Here is a 27,286-nt window from a genome sequence, read left to right on the forward strand (position 1 = left end):
TTTGAGGTGATCCTGCCCAAAAACTGCACGTGGGCAAGTACTATCACTGCCCGATTTTCACTTAGTTGGCACACTCTAGCCATGTATCAAGTTCACCAACAACCCAGGGAGAAACCACTCCGTAACCCTGATGAAAGCCCTGGACCTTTTGGGGCCTTGGAGTAGGGCTGAAACATGTTGGTTTGAAACAGGGTAATAGGACCATAATAGTCCACATCGCCCGCTATGTATTGTTTGACTTTCCCCACCTCCTCTGCTAATAAAGCGATACCTTGGAGCATATGAGGGACATTTAATCTCTAATTAAGCCTCCGGGCCACCCTTTTTAGAAGTGCTCCTTGGAATATGGTTGAGCCCACCCTGACCTCTAGGAGTTGGGGTGTACCCAATGATGAAGCATGACACTACTAGAGTGTGTGAGGGTTATATAAAAAAAAATTCCCTTCCCCACACTAGCTACGCTGATCTACTGTACCCACTTGGGGTTACCTACCCCACTATCCGCCGTCTGTCTGTTTTGGTAAGGAGCACTCTTGTGCTCTTAGGTGGGATACTTTTTTGGTTGAAACGAATCATTCATTTATCCAATACGTTTTCAAACATGAGGAATAAATGGTGTTGAAAGTTGCATTAATAGCTTTTTTAATGGTGGAGCGAGTAACATGGTGCTTTAGGAATGGAGTTTAGCTTCAGTGACGTATCGATGAAGCAGCATTTGCTCTTTTTATTGGTATTCTACGTGTAAAATGTAAGTTATCTTGATAGTAGCCTGTTTGAAAAATGGCATATCCTATCATGCACTGTCTGCGTGTATATCTGTGCACTTGACTTACTACTTGAAGAGACCTCTTTTCTCCCATGATTATCGCAATTAGGACAAGAGCTTGCAGCACCCAGGTGTTTCCAACCCAGTGTAACCTTTGATGTGGGAAGGAATAGTACAGGGTATGCAGATTGGTTGGGGAAGGCTGGTCATGGGATTAGGTGCTGTAGCTCTTACTATTTTGTTTTATTTTTGCCTATGGACCTCATAACTTTCCTGTAACCAATCCCAAGTTGCAGTATAGTCACTTGTTCAATAGCTGAGGGGCTCCTGAGGGCTCTCGAGCACAGTATTCATCTGCTACACATCCCAGCATTCATTCTGTCAGTGGGTAAGCTTAAGTTCCATTTTCTCAAAAATGCAGACTTTTTACTGGTTCAGTGCCTCTTTCTGTTTCTGTGAGCCGGGGCCTGAGGCAGCTGGTTGAGCCTTCCGAATCTGATCATTGCTGGAGATCCTTGCCTCATGCTTAACGCCTCTTCCATCTTTGTGGCCGGTTGATCTCACTTTGATTTGGCACCCCACCCTTCACTCATGTCATCTGCAACTGAGAGCTTAAACGATATAGAATGTTATGGGAGTAAAAATTCTAATGTGGGGATTCGCCCTTAAATTTATCAGTTTCACCACAAATGTGAAAGCTGTTGCCATCCTAATCTACATTTAGTCATGTCATAACTTTCCGATTAACTATGTCAAGTTTTTAAATGCTGTAGAAACTGTTTGTTTTTAGCATGTGTGGCTGATGATACAAATGTTCTGCATACTTCTGCCATCTAGTGTTTGGTTCGGAGATTGCAAGTTTTTCTTCGAAGAAGTTTTTCGCGTTTCATGTGGTCTTGGAGACTCCTCGCGTCCAGAGGAGGATTCACGAGACCTTGTGACTCAAAAGATTTATTAGAAGAAAACATCTGGCAACTTCTGTTTTTTTTTTTTTTCTTATTTATTTATACAGAAACACATGAGTCGGTTGGAACAACAACAGAAAAAAAGAGAAGACCTTTTGTCGAGCACAAACAAATTCAAATCATGTCATTTTAACACATACAATACAAGAATGATATGGAGAGAGGAAAAAAAAACAAGAAAAAGAAAAAAAAAACAGCTGTTAGGTATACATTTCGTAAGGGCAGCCACAGTTAGGACCGAGATAAATTATAGACATTACCCTCAAATCCCCCCTTACATCTCCAAATAATTTGTAACTAACCCCATATCTGTTCCCCCAATCTTCTTTCTGCGGGAGCCCTTTAAAACATACAAGCTGTGCTCCATATTATCTACCGAAAAGGACCGGGACCGCCAAGCTTCAAAGGCAGGCGGTTCCTGTTGCAGCCATGCAGATGCAATACACAGCCTATAGACTGCAGTCACTAAGAAGATTAATTTAACATGCTTCTTCAGAATGTTGGTGCTCGGTATGCCCATTTCTACACCAAATAATATCTGTGTTGCTGATAACTGTATCTGACCACCCACAACTGCCGAAATAAATTTTTCTATCTGACAACAAGGGAGCTAGTACAGTGCATGTACAGAAAATGTGGACATCATCCGCTGAGACAAGCCCACAACGAAAGCATTTCCCTATTGCATTGCCCGGCCATTTGGACACTTTGTCTGGGGTGTAATATAAATTGTAAATTGATTTAAAATGTTGCGCCGCTAACTTTGCAGACAGGAATAAGTCTTTAGCCATACCTAATGAAATTTCTATTTGAATATCCTGTCTGCCGAGTTTAGCGCCCCATTTACTATTCTGTTGCTCTATATCATCTTCTTTAGTATTTAACATATGATTATATAGAACACCAATCCTTGCCCCTTTCATAATGTCCTCAATCAGAGGATTCGGTTTAAAGTTACTTCCAGTACACATTAAATAATTTCTAATCTGTAGATATTTCACAAAATGCTGTCTAGGGAGAAGATATTGTGCTCGTAGTTGTTCAAAAGATTTAAAATAGTTAGCAATATACAGGTCACCCACCACTCTAATACCTTTCTCCCTCCAAGTGTATACTACTCTATCCCACACATCTACAGGTAAGAAGAACGACGATGACAATGGAGTGTACAACGTTATTTTCTCCAGGCCCAGTAGCCCCGTAACTATACGCCAGACCTTATATGCAGCCTCCATTGTCTTAAAGCGCGTGCATTTGTAATAGCTTTGTTCTAGATACATAAATAGGCAATTTTTTACTTTTACCCCCAGCAACATTTGATAGATCGAAGGACAATCCGCAGGCCTTGCTGGACCTTTGCCGGTTAATAAAATCCCCATACCTTGCAACATACAGGCGTAGTAGTATAATGTAAAGTCTGGTACCAACCAGCCCCCCAAGTTTCTTGGCAGAATCATAAAGCGCCTAGCCCTTTGTGCTTTACCCCCGGACCACATAAAGCGCATACATATTGTCTGCAGTTGTTCTAAACTTGTCTTGGGAACTTCTAGGGGTACACATCGAAAAAAATATAAAATTTGAGGAAGAATCAACATTTTTAATAGGTTACATCGTCCCACTAATGAGAGATATAAGCATTCTGCCTGGTCGAATTTTTTCCGTACACCAACCAGGAGTTTATCCCAATTAACTTTAACTAAAGAAGTTGTACATGCTCGTAACGTAACTCCCAAATATACCACCTCTTGGCATAGTCTTGAATCAGTATAGCCTGGTATATTTATACTGAGTAGCTGGGTTTTGGCCGAATTCAACTTGTATCCTGACGATTTACCAAATTCTACCGCCAGCTGCTCGATAGCCTGCATTGCCAGGATGGGTTTGGACGTGACCACTGCCACGTCCTCGGCATATGCCAAAACCTTAACCTGATATATATATGCACCTTTAACGGGGTTATATGCATATTAGTATCCAGCATTCTTAAAAAAGGCTATATATATATATATATATATATATATATATATATATATATATATATATATATAAAGAAAATAAGGGGGAGCAGGGGCAACCCTGCCTGGTCCCCCTACAGATTTGTACTACCGCCGATTCCAAACCCATGGTACTAATCCGGGCTACCAGATGGTGATACAGGACCTGTACTGATTTAATAAACTCTGGACCAAATCCTCGACCCTTCAAAATATCCCACAGAAAAGACCACGCAACGCGGTCAAAGGCCTTCTCAGCGTCTAATAAAATTAAACAAAAGGGTTCCCTGGTTGCCTCAGCATAGTTAAGTAAAGTTATCACTCGATTAACATGATTGGTAGTGCTGCGTTGAGGGATAAACCCATGCTGTGTTTTTGATACAAGACCCGAGATGACCGTGGAAAGTCTATTCGCTAAAATCTTCGAATATATTTTTCCATCTACATTTAGGAGCGATATAGGGCGATATGATCCCGGTAGATTCACTGGTTTGCCCTTTTTGTGAAATACCACTATACTTGCTTCTTGCCATGATTTGGGAGAAGAGCCTTTCTGTGCTGCTAGCATTGTTGCCAAGAGATCCTTTTTTTAAAGCGTAAAAAACTTTTGTATATTTCCAATGGTAATTTATCTGGGCCTGCAGCCTTTCCCAGAGCCAATCCATTTACTGCTAATTCTAGTACTTCCAAAGTAATGAACGCCTCCAGCATTGCCCTATCATCTACCGAAAGATCCTTCAGACAGTATTGACTAATCAATAATGCAGCATTATCACCATTATACTCATCACTCTGATATAGTGTCTCTTAAAACTGCCTGAATACCTCCAAGATACCCTGCTCGTCCTTGACAGAATCACCATTCTGATCTAGTAACTCATCAATGCGCTGGGCTGCAATTTTTGCTCTTAATTTTTGGGTGAGACATCTGCCACTTGCCTCGCCATATTCATAGTGGATTTGTTTTTTAGCAAAAAATTTCTTGGCTGCTTCCTGGGACCACCTCAGATTTACCCTTGCCTTCAGACGCGCTACTTCATTGATCTCATCATCTATATTAATCCCTGCCTGTATCCCCACCATGAGCGCCTCTTCGGCCCTAATCAACTCCTGGTAGAGTACCTTAATTTCAGCTGCCTGCTTTTTTTGTTTATACAGACCCAAACTCAATGTCTCCCCACGAAAGGCAGCCTTGAAACAGTCCCACACACAACCCTCATTACTACTCCCGCGATTGATGTTAAAAAAAGATACGATCCACTCATTCATATGCTCAATGAAGAATTGTTCAGTCGATAATTTACGATCAAAGGAGAACTGTCGTGGACGCTCACTAGAAATGATGCTAGATAGTCAGTACAACTGGCCCATGGTCTGATGTCACTCTAGGATATACTTGGAATTGCAGCCTGATTTAACAACAATACAGAAGTAAAGAAATAATCTAATCGAACCAATGCCAATGTGGAAAAGAAAAAAGTGTACCCAGGTGACCCACCCCTTAAAAACGACCACACATCCACCAATGCATGAGCTCCCATGAGTGCACGTAAGGCTTTAAAAACTCTCGGCTTCCTGCCAGTATAGCTCAACTTCTCATTATTTAACGCGTTGGGTGCTAGGTTTATATTGAAATCACCACACATGATCAATGGTGTGGGCCAAGCTGCTAATTCTACGTTTAGGAAATTGAGAATTTCTGCTTCATCTAGATTTGCCCCATATACCACACACACAGTAACTTTAGTGTGGCCCACAACACATTCTGCTATTGCCCAACGTCCTAGCCCATCTGATTGTATCCTCCCTGTAGTACCTATATAATTCTTGCCAAGAATTGCCACTCCTCTAGCCGCCCCTGAAAGTTTAGTGCATACAATTAAATTAAACCCTAGTTCTGTTAAAAGTTGTCTCTTAGACCAAACCACATGGGTCTCTTGTAAGCATATGATATCACATTGCAAAGCCCGTATCTTCTGTGCAACTCTTCGTCTTTTCTCCACTGAGTTCAACCCCCTGACATTCAGCGTGCCCACCCTTAGACCCCTACCTGCCATTTAACCACTTCAAATTTTGCGCCTTTAATCCAACTAATTTTCGCAAAGTGCTCACCGACATCAACAAAATACAAGTTTCTTCCCAACCTTATCTCATGTGGTATTTTCTTTTTCCACCCCACTTCCCCACCCCCCCCTTACTCCCTCCCTCGCCGACCCCATCCACCCACCCTCGCCACCACCCTTCGCGAGGCTTAAGGACCATGTCCTCTGCGATGTAGAAGTGCCTTCACTGCATATCATGACTCCCCTTCTCCCCCCACAGATTCGGTCGCTCCACACCCTGAATCACCAGCCTTGTTTCAGGCTTATTATATCCTCTTCAGGATGTCCCCCATAAACTCTAACTCAAGAGCCAGCATATCAAGTATTACATCATGCATATAGTGTTTCTCCCATCCACAGATAATCTAAGGGATCAGGCCTCTATCTACGACCAAGTCAAACATTACATCATGTTTATAGTATTTCAGGCCCTTGTCCCCAGGGCACCAATTACCTATCCAATATTCCTGCACTAAGTTTCCAATGCTAACTCCAGAAAAAAAATTGCCTGAAAGAAAATTAGATGGGGGGAAACAAACCATCAAATGTGCAGAGCCTATAATCTAAAAACAAAACAAAGTTACCTACCCTACACCCCTGATCACCCATAGTCACCCACTTAGATTACAACTCAACTCAAACGCCCTCCCACAAGTGCAACATGTCCATTATGGCTTATTGTCTTAGGGCTAGTACTTGGAATTAAATGTTCGTCTGTTTGTCCATTTGATTCAAATATAGCTGAGCCTCAGACCCAGAAGTGAAATATCGAGTTTGTCCTTTAAATATAGTCTTCAGTTTAGCCGGGTTGAGTAGAAAGCATTGAGCGCCTTTTACCTGGAACGGCGCAATTAATTTCCGCATTTGCCATCTCTTGTTCACTGTTGGGCAAAAGTCAGGGCGGACAAAAAACTCACACCCACCCCCGTTCCTCCTTTTATCTGGGCGTGCGAGATCATACAATGCCTCCCTTAAAAGAAAGTTGTTCAAACAGATCAAAATGGCCCTTGGATATGTATTCTGACCATTGTCACGCCGCCGATTCGCAAAAGGAAATCTATGTGCGCGAATAATTTCAATGTTCCAAGACTTTAATTCCGGAAAGGCCTCCCTGAACGCCTGGATGATAAAGCTACGGGGGTCCGACCCCTCTTTACCTTCCGGGATGCCCAGAACACGTAGATTATTGCGCCTAGCGCGATTCTCAAGATCTGTGAGTTTCCAGTCTGTGTCCGACTTTGACTTTTGCAGTGTCTCAATGGCCGATTGTTGTTTTCCCAAGCTGTCTTCAGTTGAGGAAACTCGCTGTTCCACCTCAGTCACCCGGGTGGTTACGTCGGTACAGGTTTTCACTAGGCGCCTAACTGTATTCTGGAGTTTTTTCACCGCTCCTTGTGTCCGCAGTCCTTCAGCTCTGGTCTCATTCCGGTGAGCCATTACACTTTTGCATATCAGCCCTAAAGTGACTGCATCTTCGGTAATCTCCTCCTCATCCAGATTGAACTGGCCACATGGGGCACCTTGATTCTGGTCTAGGTTTCCTGCAGCTTCTGCCACTTTCCTGACTGTCTCACAGATTGCGCCGTGTTCATAACCGCCATGTTCTTCCTCACCCGGCATTGTCCCCCAGTCACCAAGGTTACTTAGGCTGTCTTCATCATTTTCTTCATTTTCCTTATCTGATGGAGTGGTCAGATCTGACATTGAGTAAAATTTTCCATCTGAGCCTGCGTATTCTGACCCGTTTCCTCTCTCGTCCCCAGGAAGGGTGTCTGTAGCTATAATATTATCCGCCCCTGTGCTAGTGGTATTTACTACACCATGTGCCTCCCTCAGTATATGCTCTTCATCGCTATTGACAAATTCAATTTCCTCCCCCAGTTCGGGCTGAGATATTAAAGGCGGATTGTTATCAGGTAACGGAGTTTTCTGCGGGTCATATTGAAATCCAACCTTCACTTGATCACTATTGATCTCCAAATTTGGGACACCGACCTTGAACTTGTTACCCTTTTTGTTAAAGATTGCTGGGACGAGTCGCTGTCACACTGCCCCCTCTTGTGAACCTTGGCTTGACTGAGTCGAATTTTTTTTTTGAGGCTGCCGAAGCTGGGAATAGACAGAGTTGCTGATGCATCTTGTTGCGCATTACTCGCGCCCATGGAATGCTCACCATTACATACAGTCTCCAGAGTTCCATCCATAATACTGGGTTGCACTGTATTACCTGCCGTATTCACTTCTGCACCCCCTCCTGTTGACGCACCCACAGGGGCTGATGCAGCTGCGGCCCCCCCGATTCCTTGTGCCACCTCTCCCTTTCGGCGCCATTTATGATTCCGAATATGAAAGCAGGCTCTCGCTTCAAAGACCTCCAAAATTGGGCGTTGTGCTTTGCTTTTTTTTCCCCCACTATAGTTTATACTGGGTTCGCATTTGCAATAAAGCAATAGAGCACCGTGCATGTAATAGACAGTATACGACGGTATGCAAAGTTGCAGCACCAATTATTTTTTTTTTTTTCCTCAGCGCAGCTCACCGTTTCAGTGTGGGTTTCAGTATCAGGAATTTCTTTTACGCCGATAGTGTCCCAGCCGCCGCGTTTCAGCTCTCACCAACGGCGTTCTGCCGCACTCAATCCAAAAACTGACCGTAGGAGCACAGCTGCAGTGCGTTTGCAGGCTAACGGCCGGACACTCCCTGCTCACACCAGGGGCCGCCTCTTCCTCGAGCTCCTCAGCGGCTCTCCAAACCATTGACCCGGATGTATGACGTTACAACGCATACTTTTACCACGCATACCTTTACAACGCGGTTTTTACCACGCATACCATTACAACGCATAGCGCTTAGAGGTGCTGGATAGTGGTAAGTATAATTTTCTATTCCAACTCCAGTCCCCGTGGACACTAGGGAAGGTGTTGGATGGAAAATGTAACTTATTCCCTATCCTAGAGCGCCCCCCAGCGCAATGCGTTGTAATGGTATGTGTGGTAATGCCTGCGTTGTAATGGTAGTGCATTGTAAAAATTTCGTTGTAAACGTTACATACCGTTGACCCGAGCTGACACCCGAGCCGACACCTCCGTGCCCAAGGAACACCCGCTCGAGAAGCCTCACGTTCTATAGACCAAAGACGGCATCGATGTCTGCGGTGAGCCGCCGTCTCATGGGTGTAGAGGTGTAGGGAGAGTCTAGCAGAGCGGATTAGCGAGGAGTCATGCAGAACGCAGCTCACAGCACTTCACCGGCCACAGCAGCGGCCGCCATCTTGCCCCTAGACCACCATCTGGAAACTTCTGAGTCCAACACTAGATGGCAGGGGTATGCAGAACATTTGAATCTATGGCACTACATCCAATGAACAGTTGCTTAAAAGGTAGGTCACCTATTCCTTCAGCTGTGACTTTGACATTTAATTGGGATCCAGTTGCATGTATTCCCAAATGTATTTTTATCTTTGTTAAACATGAACAAAAAGAAGACTGATTAGTATTTAGAATATCCCACTTGTAATAACCTCTGAGCAGTGCAAACTTCATTTACCAGCATGCTTTACCTTCTGGTCATTTAGCTTGTGTTTGAGCTTTCCATTTCGAAATAATGTACAACAAAATAAGTAGATAACATCTTTCACTCATCAATATGTTGCAAGTAACTCCAGCCTCAGTGCGCAAATAGTTCTTTTGTCTGACATGCCTTCCACTTATTGAAACTATGCTGAAGAAGATCGAGTAGACCTGTGGCATAATAACATACTATATTGTCTTAGATCTGCTCCCAGAAAGTATTAATTCGTTTATTAAAGAGTTATCTGTTTCTCGCTACTTGCTCACATGTTTCCATCGGGCTAAGTAGCGTACTACCCCAGCCTCTTTCAAGCACCCTCTTCACTACTTCCAAGAGGGCCACATGTCATGTGTGACTCCCATATCCAGTACTGGCTTTTTAGTGAGCAAAGCTTTGTGTGCTAGGACCTCTACGTTTGAATGGAACAAGTAAATCTACAAATCTGACAATGCAAAATGCTCAAATGAAAGGTTACGGCTAGTAGCAGGCATTGTACCTTATATGGGGCCTTTGAAAGAGATGCTTATTTCCGAATAAAGGAGCACATTCTCCCCTGCAGTAGTGTAGCAGTCATGCACAGTTTGTGCAGCTGTAGCCACGGTTTATTAATTCCAGACACTGTCTTTTCGGAGAGGTCCTTTTGTCCATGCTTACTTCTCTGACACATCTGTTCCATCAAATACCACTTGGAAGATTATTTTTTTTTCATTGACTAATTTTGTGTTTTTCAGAAACACCTGTGTTTGTTTTCAGTGATAAAATCCATGCCAGTCTCCTGTCATTACCAAATCTAAAAGATTAGTTTTAGTGGCTGGACTGAGTTTTCATCAGGGTGTGAAGACCGACAGGGTAAGTTTATATTTGTTTTATCCCAGGCCCACTATGTTATGCTGTGGGCCCTCCGGAGGTTTACCTGTTGGCAACTTTGGCCGGTCCTAGTTTGCCAGATCAGGCCTCTTTGTTAGAGTCTCTGAGTGTGATAGATTTCTTGAAAATGTTTACATATGTTTCTTCCTGCTCCCTTTATTATACTGCACTGGAACCTCAATTTGGTTCTTTATTTTTAGATGTGCACACCGTTGGCCTCATAAACAGTTCTACCCTTAGACTATTGACTCTTAATAACCACTTCCTGATTGCAACGATGTCCATGTACTGACAGTTCATCGAAAGAGCTATCAGTACATCCGTAATATACCGCCACCTTTCCTGACAAGTTGATTCTGAGTACCAAGGGCTTTTTTGTTCTGAAAGTGGTATTGCCCTTCCATGTGGGGGTGGGGGGATAGGGGGGGGGAGAGAGAGAGTCCTCATACTCCATGCTTTTCTTTCCGCCAAATACCATAAAGGAGGAACAGAGGCTTCATCAGTAGAATCCTAAATGGGCCCAGAGTTTCTGCATTGATAGGACTGAGGAGCACAGTGTGGACGACCAACATTTTGTTGGATTCGCCAATGAGAAGAATGGGTGAACTGTCCAGAAGAGAACCCTGATCTAGGTCGATTGTCATGTGCATCTCTGCTAAGCTTTGACTGCTAAGAATGAGCCTCCTGAGGGCCTCTAGGCTCATTCTACCATGGCAAAAGCTACTGCTACAGGCCTGGCTAGAGGCATTTCTCAGGTAGGCATCAGTGAAGCTGCCCTTGGACATCCGTCCATAGCTACTCCAGGCATTTCAGTATTGACTCTCGGGTTCACAGGGATGGCCATTTTTCCTGGCCGGTCCTGTAGGACATCCTGATGTAAAGTCCATTCCTCAGACCCACATCCAATGGTAGGTCAATGTTTTCATATTGAATCACATGGTATGGAATCTTAAAGTAAAAGTATCCATCAGGAGAACAAGTTGCTTACCTTCAGTAATGCTCTAATAGCATAATTATCGGGGCCTGCCTTCCTTCTTCTTCTGAGGAGTAGAAGTCTCATTGTTTATAAGATCCTAACATACATTTTGAAAACTGTCTATCACTGATTTTGTAAGTACCTGTGTGTTGGCGGGTGTGGAAGTTGTCTTGTGAAAATAACATCCACATGCAGGGTTGGGGTCTATATGTGCCTCAGAATTGTCTTCACAAGGCAGGATGGATCAGCCATGTAGCCTGAAGGCTCCCTCCTGTTGGCATGCTGGAGCTAGAGCATGAAACCTTTGCAAGACCAGTCTGGCTCCTTAGGGGTGGGGGGAGGGGTTCAAAAGGTGAGAGATCTGCAATTATATCCTGCATCCACCAAAAAGAGTGTTACTGAAGGTAATAAACTTGCTCATCGGGGCAGAGGGGCATATCGAAGCTGAGCTGACCTGGTCTGCAGCTTGCTAAGGGTCAATGGCCTCAGTTCATTTGTGGAAAGGCTCAAAAGGATTCGTACACCAAAAAGGTTGGGACCAAATTAAGGTCCCACTGCTGCATAATGAAGGGACTTGGGTGAAACGTATGTGAGAGCCCTATTAACTGATGATTTGAATTAGAAGTGCTGATGATGCAAACAAAGGAAAGGTGCCTGATAACCCTTAATTATGCCTACAGCAAGAATTTGCCAGGCCAAGAATAGTGCCAACAGAAAATCAGTTCATTCTCCTTCAGGAGGCCAGCTTGCATCGTTCAAGTAACCTTCCCAATTGAGCGATGAGAGATTGGTCACTATCGTGACTTCTGAAGGGGGTATGCCGCAGGTCAGATATACATCAGTCATCCCTCAAAGGAGGTGCTAAGCCACCTCGTCAAAGACGCATCTCTGATCTGAAAGATTTCCCTAATTTTGGACCCGCTGCAGACCAGGTTTCATTAATGTGGCAACGACCGTGCGGTAGTAGCAGGAGGAGGTAAGATGGTAACAGACCCCCCAAGCTTCAGAACCATTAAGACAGGAACAGTAGCTCTTGCCCAAAATGTAATGACTTTAGCTTTAATGTCCCAGACTTTCTGTAGAGGTGGAAAGGCCTTCAAGGCTACAGTGTTCAAGATAGACCAATAAAGGCCAGCCACTATGAAAGATTTATTTTAAAAAAATGTTTTGGTTTTGTTCAACAAGAGCCGTACATCAATATAAATTCCCTCTACGGTGCTTAAAATTAGTTACAGTGCATTCATGTGTACAGTCATTAAAGCAATGCTAAATCCAACAATTTACTTGAGCCTCTTTGAAGTTTGAAGAGGAGTCTTGAACTTGATGAATAATACAGGGCAACAAAAATGAAATAGTCCAAGACTAGTTTAAGTGAGCCTGCCTTCAACAGCTAACCATCGAGGGACACAAATACATGTATGCCCCCAAATGTGAAGATGGGCTGTGACCACTGACATGACTTTCTTAAAGACTGGAGGGGCCAATATAGAGCTGAAGGCAGGACGGTGAAGTTGAAGTGGTCGGCCCCAGCAGGAAGCAGTGATGCTCCCTGTGGGACTGTATCACTTGTACGTAAAAATATGTATCCGGCAGGCTCAGGGACCACATGGGTCCAGGGCTAGCAGAACATGTGTGAGGATCATGTTGATCTTCTCGTTTTTCAGTAACAAGTTTTGCAATCTGAGATCTAGGATCTGTCTCAAGCCCTTGACCTTCTTAGGGATCAGGAGGTAGCGATAGTAACAACCCAGTCAATTCTCCGCCTCTTGGACAAGATCTAAAGCCCTCTTGGCAATCAACATGTTTTTGGAAAGGATACTGGCCTGGTCCACCAATGTCTGGGTGGGTGATACAGGTGCAGTTTGTGGAGGATTGATGCGGTCTTCACCGTTTGCATTGCTTCCATTAGCACCACTTAAAGTATGGCCTATGTTGGTAGAAGGCGAACCCCCTAGGGTAATCTCAGACCAGTGGGGCGGGCAGTAACAAAACAACTTTAGGTCTTTGAACTGTGAAAAAGGCACTTTTTCAGCTGAGGCCCTTATTAATATATGTGAGTATATTTCTTTGTTGAAATTGATAAAATGCTGAAAGAAGTTGTCCTTCCTTCTAAGAATTTCCTCTAACTTATTCTGCGGGATATTGTAACGCGGATGGGAGAGCTTCCTTTGACTTTATTTCTGACACTTACGGAAATGGAGAAGACAACATACTGATAAGCATTTAAGGGCTCAGAAGTTGTTGTCCTAACAATTCATCCATTTGCCAGACTTTGCTAACTGGGTCTTTATACTCTTCATAGTCCTTATGTGCCGCACTGGGGTTGCTATTTGTTGATCTCTTTCAAAGGCCGTCTGATGATTTGCGGAGTTGTTTTAAAAATAACTGTCTGGCCAGTAATTAAAATTATATTTTGTGTTTGATTTTTTTTTTAGCCTGCTAGTCTCTTAAAACCACTTTTTCAGATGGATGATAATTTTGGGAATATGTTAAGCTACAGAAAAGTTGAATTAGTAGCGAAACTTGCAGTCAGACCTCATGCACTCCTGTAGTAGCAGGTACACCTTTGTTGTTGGCTAAAAATGGGTAGACAGACTATAATTCGGGATTCTTTCAAGAAATGCTGTTTCTTGTTTTAACAATAATATTGATTGCTTATTTACAGGTTTGTTTTAATTGCCAAATATTATCCTTGTTTGGCAAATAAATAACTTACATGCATAATGATTAACCATGATCTATTAACTTTGTTTCTAATGTAGTTTTATTTGAAATATGACTATTGTGGGTATTGTAGCATGACCATTTTATTAAGAGATCTGGTTTTCTTTTAAAGGCACATGAAAGTCATAGAATTGCTGCGTCAGACTGGTGCTCACCTCAAGTGGGAAGAGTTGGTAGATGCTGGAACAGAACTTTGCCGGTAAGAAGTAACTACGGTGACGGGGTTGTCCTGGATCCATTTCTTCCACCCTGACACTTTTAGATTCCCACCTATTTTTTTGCAGTTTGAAAAAGCATTCTGGGAAAGCATTCTACCTGCTTAAATGGAGTAAATATTCCAGGGCTCAGTTGATGTAGGTTTGGAGAGAGTCCAGCATTAAATACTATTGTATACTTTTTGGTGGCCTGATGCTTGGCTCTGTCTCTAATGGATTCACAATGTAGCTTCTGTCTTACCTTTCTCCAGTATTCCTGTTGTCTCCTTGGCTCAAACTCTTCTCTTCCTACTCTGAGTGCTTGCTCATCTGCTGTCTTTTTTCACCCTCATCATTTTGTTTGTAAAATCCCTCAACATATCTGTTTTGTGCCCTTGTTCTTCTCGTCCCAGAGTTTTAATCAGCTCCTTTGTATTGTTCCCTGCAATTTGCACTCATTTCTATTATATCTTTTACCTTCACTCAACCTGTTTCTGCATCCGTGTCTTCCCACCCCGCATTGTTTTTGGTCATACACCAACATGGTTAGTGTTGTTGAAGGGCAAGCTGCCTGACCACTTGCTTGGTAAACAGAGAGCACTTCTGTGTGTCTGTCTGTGTGTCTGTCTGTGTCTGTCTGTCTGTGTGTCTATCTGTGTGTCTGTCTGTCTGTGTGTCTGTCTTTGTGTGTGTGTGTCTGTCTGTCTGTCTGTCTGTCTGTGTCTGTCTGTCTGTGTATGACTTTTAGAGGTTTGGAGAACTTGTGAAATAAGTGTAAACAACTAATGGGTACCTCTAGTGATGTATCGGTGCTCTTTGCTGTAAGAAGATTGAAAATTAGAGATCCTCATAGTAACATAGATATACATAGATGTTGGACATAAGAGTGACCCAGTCAACTAAATAAATGACCCAAATTATAAATCCACATAAATATAGAAAAAGTGCCAAGAATGAATCACATGACTTGAATGCAAAATAATCAAACAATCAGAGTTTTGTGGTGGCCAGTCAGTTTGCAAAAAGGTTTGAAAAACAATGTTGGTAGTCTTCTGAAAATCTTTCTTTCTATCAATTAATGGAGCTTCAGAGAAGTATGTTCACGTTCCTATGTTCCCAAAGACAACCAAGTTTGGCTATTAGATTGTCCTTTTTCTAAGCAGTGGAGAAATGTCCTAACATACTCTACCACTTCTCTACTTCCAGTAGCTACCGCCAACTCATTTCGACCTCCAGTGGGGTTTCATTTTCTGGTGCAGCTATCCTCGGAGCTTTAAACTATTATTCTGACAGGAAACTGTGTATAAACAAAAATTAGTATAATCAGTATATATACTCAAGAACATTTTTTAAGGATATGTTGATAAAAAGGGAATAAAAGTAATACCCAACGTGGTTTCTTTAGACTATGCGAACATAAAGTTAATTCATGTAACGCTGAAGAAATTAGCATTATAAACTTGTCAGTACTCTATTAGTGATGTGAGGAAAGCATACGGTATCGTACTTCTTCTGAGCCAAGAGATAATGCCTGGTAATGGTGAGAAGCAATGTTCTCTTTTGTCTACCAGGTGTCAGGCAGTTGATTTGCGGTGCAACCAGTCATGGCAATGTTTCCCAGGAAGAGGGCAGGTCTTTCTCAATCATCGGCAGCAACAGCATGAAGGATCTGCCCGTGACTGCCTACTGTGCTGGGTTGTTGGCAGGCTGGGTTTTATTCCTGTTCAAAAAGCGATTTGATTGCAATCTGCACAATCAATCAATCAATCAATTCATTTATAAAGCGCACTACATACCCGGGAGGGTTTCGAGGCGCTGGGGGGGAGCTGCTACTGGTCGAAGAGCCAGGTCTTGAGGAGTCTTCTGAAGGCCAGCAGGTCCTGGGTCTGTCGTAGGTTGGTAGGGAGGGTGTTCCATGTTTTGGCGGCGAGGTAGGAGAAGGATCTGCCGCCGGCGGTGGTCTTCCAGATACGGGGAACTGTGGCGAGGGCGAGGTTGGCAAAGCGGAGGCAGCGGGTGGGGGTGTAGAAGCTGAGTCGGTGGTTGAGGTATGCTAGTCCGGCGTTGTGTAGGGTTTTGTGTGCGTGGATGAGGAGTTTGAAGGTGATCCTCTTGTTGACTGGGAGCCAGTGCAGGCCTCCCAGGTGGGGTGTGATGGGGCTGCGTCGGGGAATGTCGAGGATCAGTTGTGCCGAGGCGTTCTGGATTCGTTGTAGTCGTCTCAGGAGCTTGGTTGTCGTTCCTGAGTAGAGGGCGTTCCCGTAGTCGAGTCTGCTGGTGACGAGGGCCTGGGCGACGGTTTTTCTTTTGTCAGGGGGGATCCATTTGAAGATCCTGCGGAGCATTCGGAGGATGTTGAAGCAGGATGCGAGACGGCGTTGACTTGCTTTGTCATGGAGAGGGTGAAGTCGAGGATGACCACAGGTTGCGGCGTGGTCGGTGGGTTCCGGGGCTGTGCCTAGCGATGGGGGCCACCAGGACTCGTCCCAGGCTGATGAGGTGGGCCTGAGGATGAGGACCTCCGTCTTGTCTGAGTTTAGCTTCAGTCTGCTGTTCTTCATCCATTCGGCGACGGCCTTCATTCCTCTGTGGAGGTTGGCTTTGGCGGTGTTGGGGTCTTCGGTGAGGGAAATGATCAGCTTTGTGTCGTCGGCGTAGGAGATGATGTTGAGGTTATGTTGTCGTGCGACGTGGGCGTTGGGTGCCATGTAGATATTGAACCGCGTCGGGCTGAGGGAGGATCCCTGTGGGACGCCGCAGATGATCTCAGTGATTTTAGAGCAGAAGGGTGGGAGGCGGATGCTCTGGGTTCTGCCGGAGAGGAAGGATGTGGTCCAGGCCAGGGCCTTTCCTTGGATTCCGGCGTCATGGAGCGTGCTGATAGGATGCGGTGGACGACCGTGTCGAAGGCTGCTGATAGGTCCAGGAGGAGGAGGGCGGCTGTTTCTCCTTTGTCCATCAGGATCCTGATGTCGTCGGTGGCGGCGATGAGGGCGGTCTCGGTGCTGTGGTTGCTGCGGAAGCCGGATTGGGAGGGGTCCAGGATGTTGTAGCGGGTAAGCTGTTTGTTGACAATCTTCTCTGTTACTTTCGTCGGAAACGGGAGCAGGGAGATGGGCCGGAAGTTCTTGAGGTCCTTGGGGTCCGCCTTGGGTTTCTTTAGTAGGGCGTTGATCTCGGCGTGCTTCCAGCTTTCCGGGAAAGTTGCTGTCTCGAAGGAGATGTTGATTGTTTTCCGGAGGTTGTGGTTCTTTTGCCGTGCTCTGGTGGACCTAGGTTACTAAGTGACATGATCGCCTTTACTTCAATTCATGTGGGTGGAATCCTGTAAGAGGAAGATCGTGGGAAATGTAATTCTGCCTTTTAAAAAAAAAAAAATGTTGTTTGTGAGTCTCTTGGTAACTTGTGATTTCATCCTGTATTGTTTTTTGTTTTTGGCTAAAGCATCTGCTTCGACTAACATTCAGAACCGGGTTGACCTCTGTAATTAAAGTTCTACTTAAGAAATTGTTTCGAAGTCCCAATCTTTAAAGTGGCTATTTATCAATGGCTGTTAAATCGGTTATGTTGAATTCTGGGAGTTGTGGTTCAGATAGAAGAAAGCCAAACATGAAATTTACACAAATGGAATTCAGATGAATATTTGACTAATTTCCGGTAGTTCATTTAGGTTCAAATCAGTACTTGATAAGTGTATTATCATGAATGCCTTTCCTCGAGAGGGCTGACTCCGTATCCTCCTTATTCTTTACTTGTCTTAGAACCGTTGATTTAAATTCATACGCTTAGTGTTTGGATTCCCAAAAAAGGCCCAACAGAGGCACTTTCATAATTTTACAGCAAGTACGTTATTTATGTTGTCCAGTCTTTTTCTTTTTTTTTTCCCCTTTTTTTACATTTCTCCACAAATTTTACCAACATATGCTTTTCCACTTGGACATGTAATGCAGTATATCATGTTTTTGGTATTACAAATTGCAAATTCTGAATGTTTAATGGTATTGTTGTTTTTGATTAATTCTTCTCCTTCAATTGTATTTCCACAACTTCAACAATTGCTACACTTGCATTGTCCCTTTATTGGGGTAGGCCTTATAACGTCTGTTGTTGGATTGTGTCCTTTTGCCCTCAATTGTAGTAGAATGCACAAGATTGTCTCTCGTGATCCAGTTTCTTTTTAGGGATAATATGGGTAGGTTTAAACTGGCGTAAACTTGAGCATAAGTCCCTGTGTGGTATTCCAACTTTGTTTTGCTGGTTAGTATTTGCATTGAATGTTTGACCCACACTATTTGGTCCTGGGTTTGTTTTTGGTTGTAGTAAGCAATCTCTTGGGGTGTAGCATGCTGTTTTTATGAAGCATTTCAGAAGTTTATACGATTGTCTTTCCCTAAGATTGTTGAGTAATATCTTGGCATTGTGGAAGTAATCATATTTTTAGGAACCATTTCTTCGGATCTGTAAGAATTGACCAAAAGGGAGATTATCCTTCATCTCTTTGTTGGCTTCTGGTATAATGTAGAAAAGTATTCTTGTCGGTTTCCTTAGTGCACATATACAGCGTGTTATATACATAACCTTCATCTTGTTTTATTGTTAGGTCTAAAAAATATATTTTACTGTGGCAAGTTGTAGTTTTAATATTTGGTGTTTACCCATCCTGAGATGTCCCTCCACTTCTCTTCGCCACCTTTCCAAATCATAAATGTATCATCAATATTCCTTTTCCATGTCATAATATGTTGTTTAAAATGATAATCTCATCCTTCCTCCTCTCTTTATATTTCGCCATGAACATTATGGCCATCTCTGGTGCAAAGGTTCAACCCATCGCAAATCAATTGACTGGTGATTAAAGCAAAGGAAATGTATTGTCATGCAAATTTTCACTGAAACGGATATGAAGCTTTTTGGTTCCTCATGTGGCCTAAGTCTTAGTTCCAAAAAACATTCCAATGCTTCCAGTGCCTCCTATGGAATATTTGTGAAACTGACTATACCCATGGTTACTAGCTTTCCTCCTGTTCATCAAATTCTTTATTGTGAAGTTTATTTAAAGTATCTATAGTATCTTTCCTTGCGGTAAGAAGAGCACACAGCTGACTAGCCTGTGAGTTTATTTGTAACATTTACTCTGGGGTTCTGATGCTGAACATACGTCTTTAATCAAGGCACTATAGTAGTCTGCTTTTTGATGCTTTGTGTGATTGCTATTTGTGGAAATTGTGCCTTCCCCTGCAGGTTCTTCAGTTGTAAAATAGCTTTCCATCAGGCTGGGATTCTGGAATCTTTAGTGTATGTTGGTGCTTTTAGGTGCACCTAGGTAGGACACCATGACAGCAAGCATTGTTTTTTGGACGTGATAACTCTAGAGGACCTAGTGGTGCTCCTTTGCCTTAATCTTTAATTGCATTTCTGTAGTTCCTATTTCTTTTTCCATTCTTTCTGGGATTTGTGTTCTATAAGCAAACAGGCCTTTATATAAACATATAGAGACAGGTAGTGTCTGTCGGTTTGTCGTAAAAGCTCTCTGTAGCCTCAATGGAGTCCTGTCTCTGTCGAGGCTCTATATGTACAATGCATTCTGATTCCCAAAAATATCAAGAGTGCCTCTTCGTGTGTAGAGCTCATTTGAGAAGGTATTACCTCCGAACTGTATCCTCCAAGAAGTATAAGAAGCACTTCTGGTCCTACAGCAAATCCCACTTTTTGAACTATGTCAGTTGTGAAAGATATATGCATGTATGTCAGTCTTACTTGGGCCCAGTAGATGCTGGTCCCATATGACCCTTTAGCTGGAAATATTTCACTATGCAGAGGCATAGCAAACTCTAATGCTAGGACCTACAATGAATCAGCCAGAGCTGGAAGGGTCTTAGAAATGTTAAAAAGAAAATGCTGCAATATTTGTATCGTTGGTAGTGAAGACATTATCCAGACTTGGAATCACACCACGTCTACCTTCTTTACCTAGAGTGAGATTCAAACAAGGGCATGCATGACCTGAACCATTTACAGTCATGTGGCTACTATTATTGGTTCTGTATCTGTGCTTTTTGCCTATTTATTTATGTGGCGTCACACGCAGTACTTGGTTTCTCTCCAGCTACCTGGCTTGTTTTCCACTCTGTCCTCAGATGTTTTAGTGCAGTACTTTAGTGAGGTGGTAAAGCTCTCTCTGGTGCCTGACTGTACGGGTGTGGTCCAGGATTAGTTCTGTTACAGTAGAGATCTTTGAAGCTTCATTCCTTTATTCATCCTGAAAGGGAGCACTTTAATGCTGGTTACTAGGACAGATTTGTTCATATAGGTGTAAATTGTTCCCTTCCAAAGAGAGCACATTCCTCAAGCCCAACAAAGGAATAACAACAACTGCACCTTGAGTCTGAGCTTGGCTACAGTGTGTGATTTCCTGGAATTAAAGAGTATTTAAAAGGGCATGTTCCTTTTTGGGGGGTGAGAGGGGCGCTGGGAAGTGCTTCAATGACCCTCCTCACCAAGCCCCCCACCAGCCATACGCCCTCACATTCTATGGCGTGACCTTGTTGCCGATTGTACTCGCAGTCATGCACATTCTCACGGGGTATTAAATGTACGTAATAACGACACCAGACACGATAATACTGAGGTCACGCCTCAGCAGTTTACTTTATTTATCCAGTTACTTTATTTATCTCCTCCGCCCCTACGTCACGGGTCCTGACAATCGGGACTCCGAGTAGGAGGGTGGACTAACAAAACACCCCTGCAGAGGAAGTGGAAATGGAATGGACTAGGCCACTTCCTCCAACAAAACAACCTGACTGATGCATGAAACTCACGAGAGCAATAACGACCTTTCCGCTTTACATCTGTAAATATGTATTTGTGCAACCCTAATTGCTTTAACTTTTATAAATATGTAATCTGTTGTGAACATGTAATTTGTAAATATCTATCGCCATGAGGAACTGTAGAATTCACACTTATTGGCACCTACTACCATGTTACTCTGAATTTCTTATGTAACATTCTTCGCTCTGTTGTAAAGCGCTCTGACACCTCTGGGAAATGTCCGCGCTAGATAACAACGCATAAATTAATACATGACTCACGCATGTTTTCTCGATGAGAAGTTCTCGGGGCTTTGTTTAGTGCTAATAGGTGGAAGAGTGCTCTGTTGGGAGTTCGAGGAGTTCTATAGACGTATAGGCTTGCGCTAGGGATCCTAGTTGTTTATTGCTACAGACAGTTCTGTCTTGTTTGGCGGGAGACAGCATCGTAGCTTCGTCATTCATCCTGCTCTAAACGCAGCGTTGTAAACAGAGCACGTTTGAGCAAACATCAGTTTCCTGCCTTTAAGTGCCACCTAGTGGTCAATAAAGAAACTACCGCAGAAATGTGAAAGGTACATCATGGATCTGACTGACCACTATAAACAAGCACTGGCAATGTTAATCTGTCGCGCTTGTATGCACACATTGCACAGGTGAGACCGATTTGCATTGCCAGTGCTGGTCTCCTCACCTGTTCCCGGAGTCCCCAAGATGGGACTAAAAATATTTCGTTCACTCTCTTTCGATGAAGTATGTGTAGGATTGGACTTGGCGTGGACAACACTTTAGCAGGATGTCTACAATTGTATTTAGCGAATAAAGCTGTGAATGTACCTGTAATAGATAATCTCTGTAGACAAATTAAGAAAACGGTGGATTGTCCTCCCTGTGTTTGTGATAGTGCGTATGTGTAGAGATGGAGGAGGTATAGACGTGTTGATGGAGGGTAACGTATTCAGATGCCCTTGTTTAAATAAGCTGTTCCTTTATCACACCTGAGGCTGGGTGAGAGCGAGGTGCGTAAAAATTTTGGTTTAAGTAACCTCCACAAACTCTTTCAGGCACCAAACATCTGAGGAGGCCCCCAGGCAGGCTACCATCAGTGGATCCATCCACTATCCCATCTGTGACTCTTGAATCCACTCTAGGGTCTGTCTTGATTCCGGCCGGTGACCAACCATACTTTGAATCTAGCATCATGATCTTCGCTGGTCCCTAGCGCGTCTACGCCAGAGGAACAACCCATTGTCTTACTGGACTCTGAAGCAAACATGACACAACCTTGACCAAAGTCATGCCCTCTGCAACCTTTGGCGCAGCCTACAGCTGGTCCAATTTCATTATGGCTTGGAACTCTTCCTTTGCCTCAAACGCTCCTTTCCTTTTGCTTTGGATTTAGAACCCAGTCAACATGGTGTTGAAGATGAGCAGGATGAGGCAATCCATTGTTATAATGAGGATCATCAGTTCATGCGGTCAGGATGGCAGTTGGTTAGACACTTCCACAGATACTGGATTTAAGTCTCCCCATTGGCTCGTCCCAAGAGGAATCCACTTTTGCTCTCTGATCAGACGGCCTGCTGAAGTTTTAGAACTTCAGCTTCTGCCTGTTAAAGTAAAGAATAATGTCCTGATGGACGTCCTGCAATCTGTGCAGATTTCCACAAAACAACTTTTCCGTTTCAATGAATTCCTGATGGACACACTTGTGGGTAGATGGACCAAGCCTGGCTCATGCCCAGCAGCCAACAGACAAGCTGCTAGAAAATACAGACCTGCTCCTAGTGATCCTTCCTTCGTTATGCAACACCCTATGCCTGGAAGGTTGTCCAGGCGTCAACAAATAAAACTAATCCTAACTGATTACCAACTATACCTCCGGAAAGGTAATCTAGATGTACGGAGGCACTTAGGAAGAGAACAATGTCCTCAGCCAGCCTTGCCCTCCAGTCAGTAAATGCTAGTTGCCTCCTGGGACGATATATGGTCAGTATTATCTTGCTGACAGCCCGAAGAATTCTGTGCCAACCTTGTGCAGATTTTCCAAGAAAACTTCAAAGTACAACATGTCTTGGGCCGGACACCACTGACTGCTTGAGCAGGGCAGTCTGTATCAGTGTAGTGCTTCTACTCCAATCATGGATAAGATCCATGGACGTCTTGACTGACGTTCTGACATGCCTAATGACATGGTATTTGATGCGATGTGCCTCTTCAGTAATAATGTGGACTCACCCTGGAGCACCTCAAGGAAAGCAGCAACACACCCCCTGGTCGATTCCTTCGCAGATCCTCCCGTTCATTATATCCACGTTGGGTATGGTGCACCTTCAATCCTTCCCTCTGGATTAACTAGTCCAGGATATTCTGGCTATGATCTTATAATAATTTTTTAAAAGCCTCATTGAGAGTGGCTGCGAGACTTCTCAGACATCTGCATACTGCACAATGGACTTAAGCTGATAGAATAATCTGGCTCTGCAGTGGGATCTGAAGTCTCAGTGGGCTCATCAACTAGAGGACCTGTTGGATTCCATCAAAGGAGAGTGCAAAAGGCCTCCAGTGGTGCTGGGTGGTGCTCAACTCCAATTGGAGTGGTGGCGGATCCCTGTCCCTATTCCACCCAGAGCTGACGGTGGGGACAGATTCATCACTGTTGTGGTGGGGAGGCAATCTGCGAGAGGTGGTGATCGGATGACTCTGGGCTTCAGTGGAAACCCACCTCCACATCAATCTGTTGGAATTGTGGGCCATTCGCTTAGTGTTGAAAATTCTCTTACCATCCATCAAAAGGAGGCTGACCCAGTTGCTCACAGAGAATACCACCACCATGTGGTATTGCAACAAGCAGGGCAAAATGGGGTCAATGGTCATGTGCCAAGAGGTCCTGCACCACTGAAATTAGTTAAGTCAGCAGGGCATAGTCCTGAACCACTTGCTCAGATCTTTAAATGCCAGGGCAAACTTACTCCGTTGCTGACGCCGAATGGATCATGAATGGCGACTACATGCAGAGGTGGCACTGGGCGTTTCCTAGCAATGGTTTAGATTTCTTCGCCACCACAGAGAATGCGCAGTAAACAAAACATAAGTGCATTGGCATTCCCAAGAAAGATCTCTTAGAGACACATTTTGCTTAGTTGAGCACAAGACTCCTGTATGCCTTTCTACTGCTGCTGCTTCTTCTGCTGTGAGCTCTGAAGATCAGAAACGACTGGGCCCAAGTCATTCTAACGAGTCCAGATTGGGCCAGGACAGTGCGGTAACAAGAAATTCTGGGCATAAGCATTTGTCCTCCGACCAGGCTGCTGCTTCAGGAGGATTTTCTGTCACAATAGCAGGGTAGGGCCCTGCACCCAGATGCAATCAATCTACACTTTAGTGTAGAGAGATTGAGCAGTGACAATTAACTGCCTTTGATCTCCCTCCTGAAGTAGTGAATGTCATTCTATCAACCGGGATTCTGTCAATTACATTTGTTGACACTGGACACTCGCACATGTTTGTGACCTGGTATAATTCCCCCCACACAGACCAATTGAAAGAAAAGTTGTTGCATGCTCTGCAAGGACTCGCCTTGTGCATAGTTAAAGGTTACTTGTCAGACCTTTCAGCCTTTTTAATTTTTTACCGGACCAACCGTCCTTGGCTAATCACTTGTGATGCTTTTCCTTTAACGTCTGGTCCACATGATCTCAACTAAACCCGTTATAATGGTACAATGAATACTAATTTGGTAATAACATTTGATCTGATGCACAGCTGTCCTTTGCTTCTACTGACTCTCAAAACTGTTTTCCTCATATTGCTAGCCTCAGATCGTTGCGTAAATGAGCTACAGGTTTTATCAATTCATCTTCCGTACACCACCTGTTTCCGGAACAATCTGGTGTTGAGGACTATGGTGGCGGGTTTTACGAAAGTTGTGACTCCACCAATTCGACCCTAAAGAGCTTTGAGCTTTTGCATTGATTTTACTAGAGGCCATTGAGTGGACAATCCGCTCCTCGTCTGGTTTGTTGGAGAGAAAAAGGGTAAGACACCGCAGAAAAAGACCATAACAAGTTGGATAGTCCTCTGTATACAGATCTGCCGTGATTTGGCCAAGAAGCAGGCCTCAGGGTTCATTTGAACAGAGCCTAGTTTGCTACCACTGTGGTGGTACATGGAGAGGCTGTTCCAGACACATGTCAGGATGCAACGTGGGCATTACTCTATACAGCCAGGTCTGGCAGGAAGGGCAGGGTGTGCATTTAGACAACATGATTTTCTGGTTTGAGACATTCCAGACCCCACCACCTTGGGATGTACTGCTTTTTCATCGATTGACAAGGTGAAGTCTTCGGCTAGAAGTACCCATCATAAGGACAAGCTAGCATAGTAATGCTCTTTCTTGTGGATACTCTATGTAACCACAGATTCCTCACCGCCCTCTCTCCTCCTGTTCTGTGAAATAGACTGTTTTCAAAATCCCTAAAGATCCCTATTTAGGGGTCTGAACACTTGCATCTGATCAGTGAATAAGCTTTACGTCCAGTGGTGCAGGCAGAGTCATGAAACTGATGTCCACTTGTAGGCATGGTTCATATTTGTGGCTCTCAGGGGTGGATTGAAACTGACTCAGAGCCTCACAACGCCTCCTACAGGTACATGGAAGCAATCCAGAGAAAAATCGGCAGATCCAATCTGGCACTGTGTTGGGTGTTGCGTTATTCACATGATGTGAACTCATCGATTAGATATAGTATCCACCATAAAGAGTGTTACCGAAGATCAGTAATTTGTTCATTTGACTATGGTCCTGGTGTTTGCATATCTTCCCCCCCCCAAAGGAGTTGACCCAAAAAGGTAGTTCTGCAGTGAATCCCACATGTGTGGAAAGACCATGCATAAATAATATCCCTGCAAGCTCACTTCGAGTTTCATGATCTTAAAATGTAACTTGGCCTGGATCTCATGTGGTCATAGAACTCCTCTGTAATTTGGAGTTTTCTTATAATGTACAGCAGACAGACACTTTATTCCTCCTAAAATTTCCCCATTTAAACCGTTTACACCACAAACTAAATTGAACGTTGATTTTAAGTATGTAGCTATAGTATTATACTGAATGGTGCTTATTGAGCTTGGGAAGAATGCTCAGTCAGCAGCCGCGGCCGGTAGTGGGAGTACTGGCCGGGCGGTGACGAGGGGAGGAGGAGGGCCAGGGTAGGGGGTAGTAATGTATGGATTACGGTTTTTAAAAGGTAAGTAAACATAAAAATGAATAAAACAAATTTCGTTGCACACACTGCATCGCATTTGGTGATACAGTGTGTGCAACGAAATTCGTTTTATTTATTTTTATGTTTACTTACCTTTTAAAGTCCGTAATCCATACATTACTACCCGCCACCCTGCCCCTCCCCCTCCCCACGTCACTGCCCGGCCGGTACTCCCACTACCGGCCGCGGCTGTCAGTCAGCCCAAAAGAGCTCAAACTTTGGGCGACAAATGGTGGCCGTTAGAACTGGGCCCTATTCCCACTCCGGCAGCTGAGGTGAAAAATCTGGGGGTGTGGCTAGACCCCTCCCTTAGCTTTTCCATGCATACAAAAAAAGTAGCAGCCACCTGCTTTGGGATCTTACGCGGTCTTTGGCCGATTCTGAAATTTTTTGACGCCCCTACTCGACAGCTGATAATTTAGGCTGCCATACTATCTAGACTCGATTATGCAAGCTCACTTTTGCTCGGAGCTAACCTGGCGGAAATTACCAGGTTGCAGCGCGTTCAGAACGCGGCTGCCAGGGCTCTGGTTGGCCTTCCTAGATTTTGTTTGGCCAAAGAAACTATCCGTAAGCTTCACTGGCTACCCCTGATTCAGAGGATTGAATTCAAGACTTTATGTCCATCTTTTAAAATTTTGAAACCATCTTCGCCTCAGATACTGGAGCATCTTATTACTCCTTATGCTCCTTATCGGCAGCTGAGGTCATTCGGGCAAAATTTGGCCGTTGTTCCACGTTTTAAGAGAAGTAGAGCAGGTGGTCGTTCTTTCAGAGTGTTGGCACCCAAGCTGTGGAACTCTCTTCCTGCCCATATTCGCGCCCTGGATGAGTTACTGGCATTTAGGAGAGCCATTAAGACCTTCATCTTTCCCATTGGTTCTTAGGGTTTCTCTGCTTGGTTTCTTTTCTCGCCCTGACTGAGTTGTGTTTCTTTTCCAAATACAGCGCCGGGACGCCCCTTTGCTGGGGCAGCTGTGCGCTTTAAAAATTGAAATAACATAACATGTGATCTTGACATAGCACACAGATTTCCTTTTAAATGTTAA

General features: G+C 44.0%; 1 protein-coding gene across 1 annotated transcript in view; it reads left to right on the plus strand.

Moving 5' to 3' along the window:
- The window catches only part of ASPG (asparaginase), a 354,315-nt gene that overhangs the window by 293,820 nt on the left and 33,209 nt on the right, over positions 1–27,286 (plus strand). Inside the window, 1 exon segment of the mRNA XM_078660269.1 lies at positions 14,077–14,163. Coding sequence (XP_078516395.1) covers positions 14,077–14,163 — 87 coding nt within the window.

This window comes from Lissotriton helveticus, chromosome 9 (genome assembly GCF_964261635.1).
Source record: "Lissotriton helveticus chromosome 9, aLisHel1.1, whole genome shotgun sequence".
NCBI lineage: Eukaryota > Metazoa > Chordata > Amphibia > Caudata > Salamandridae > Lissotriton > Lissotriton helveticus.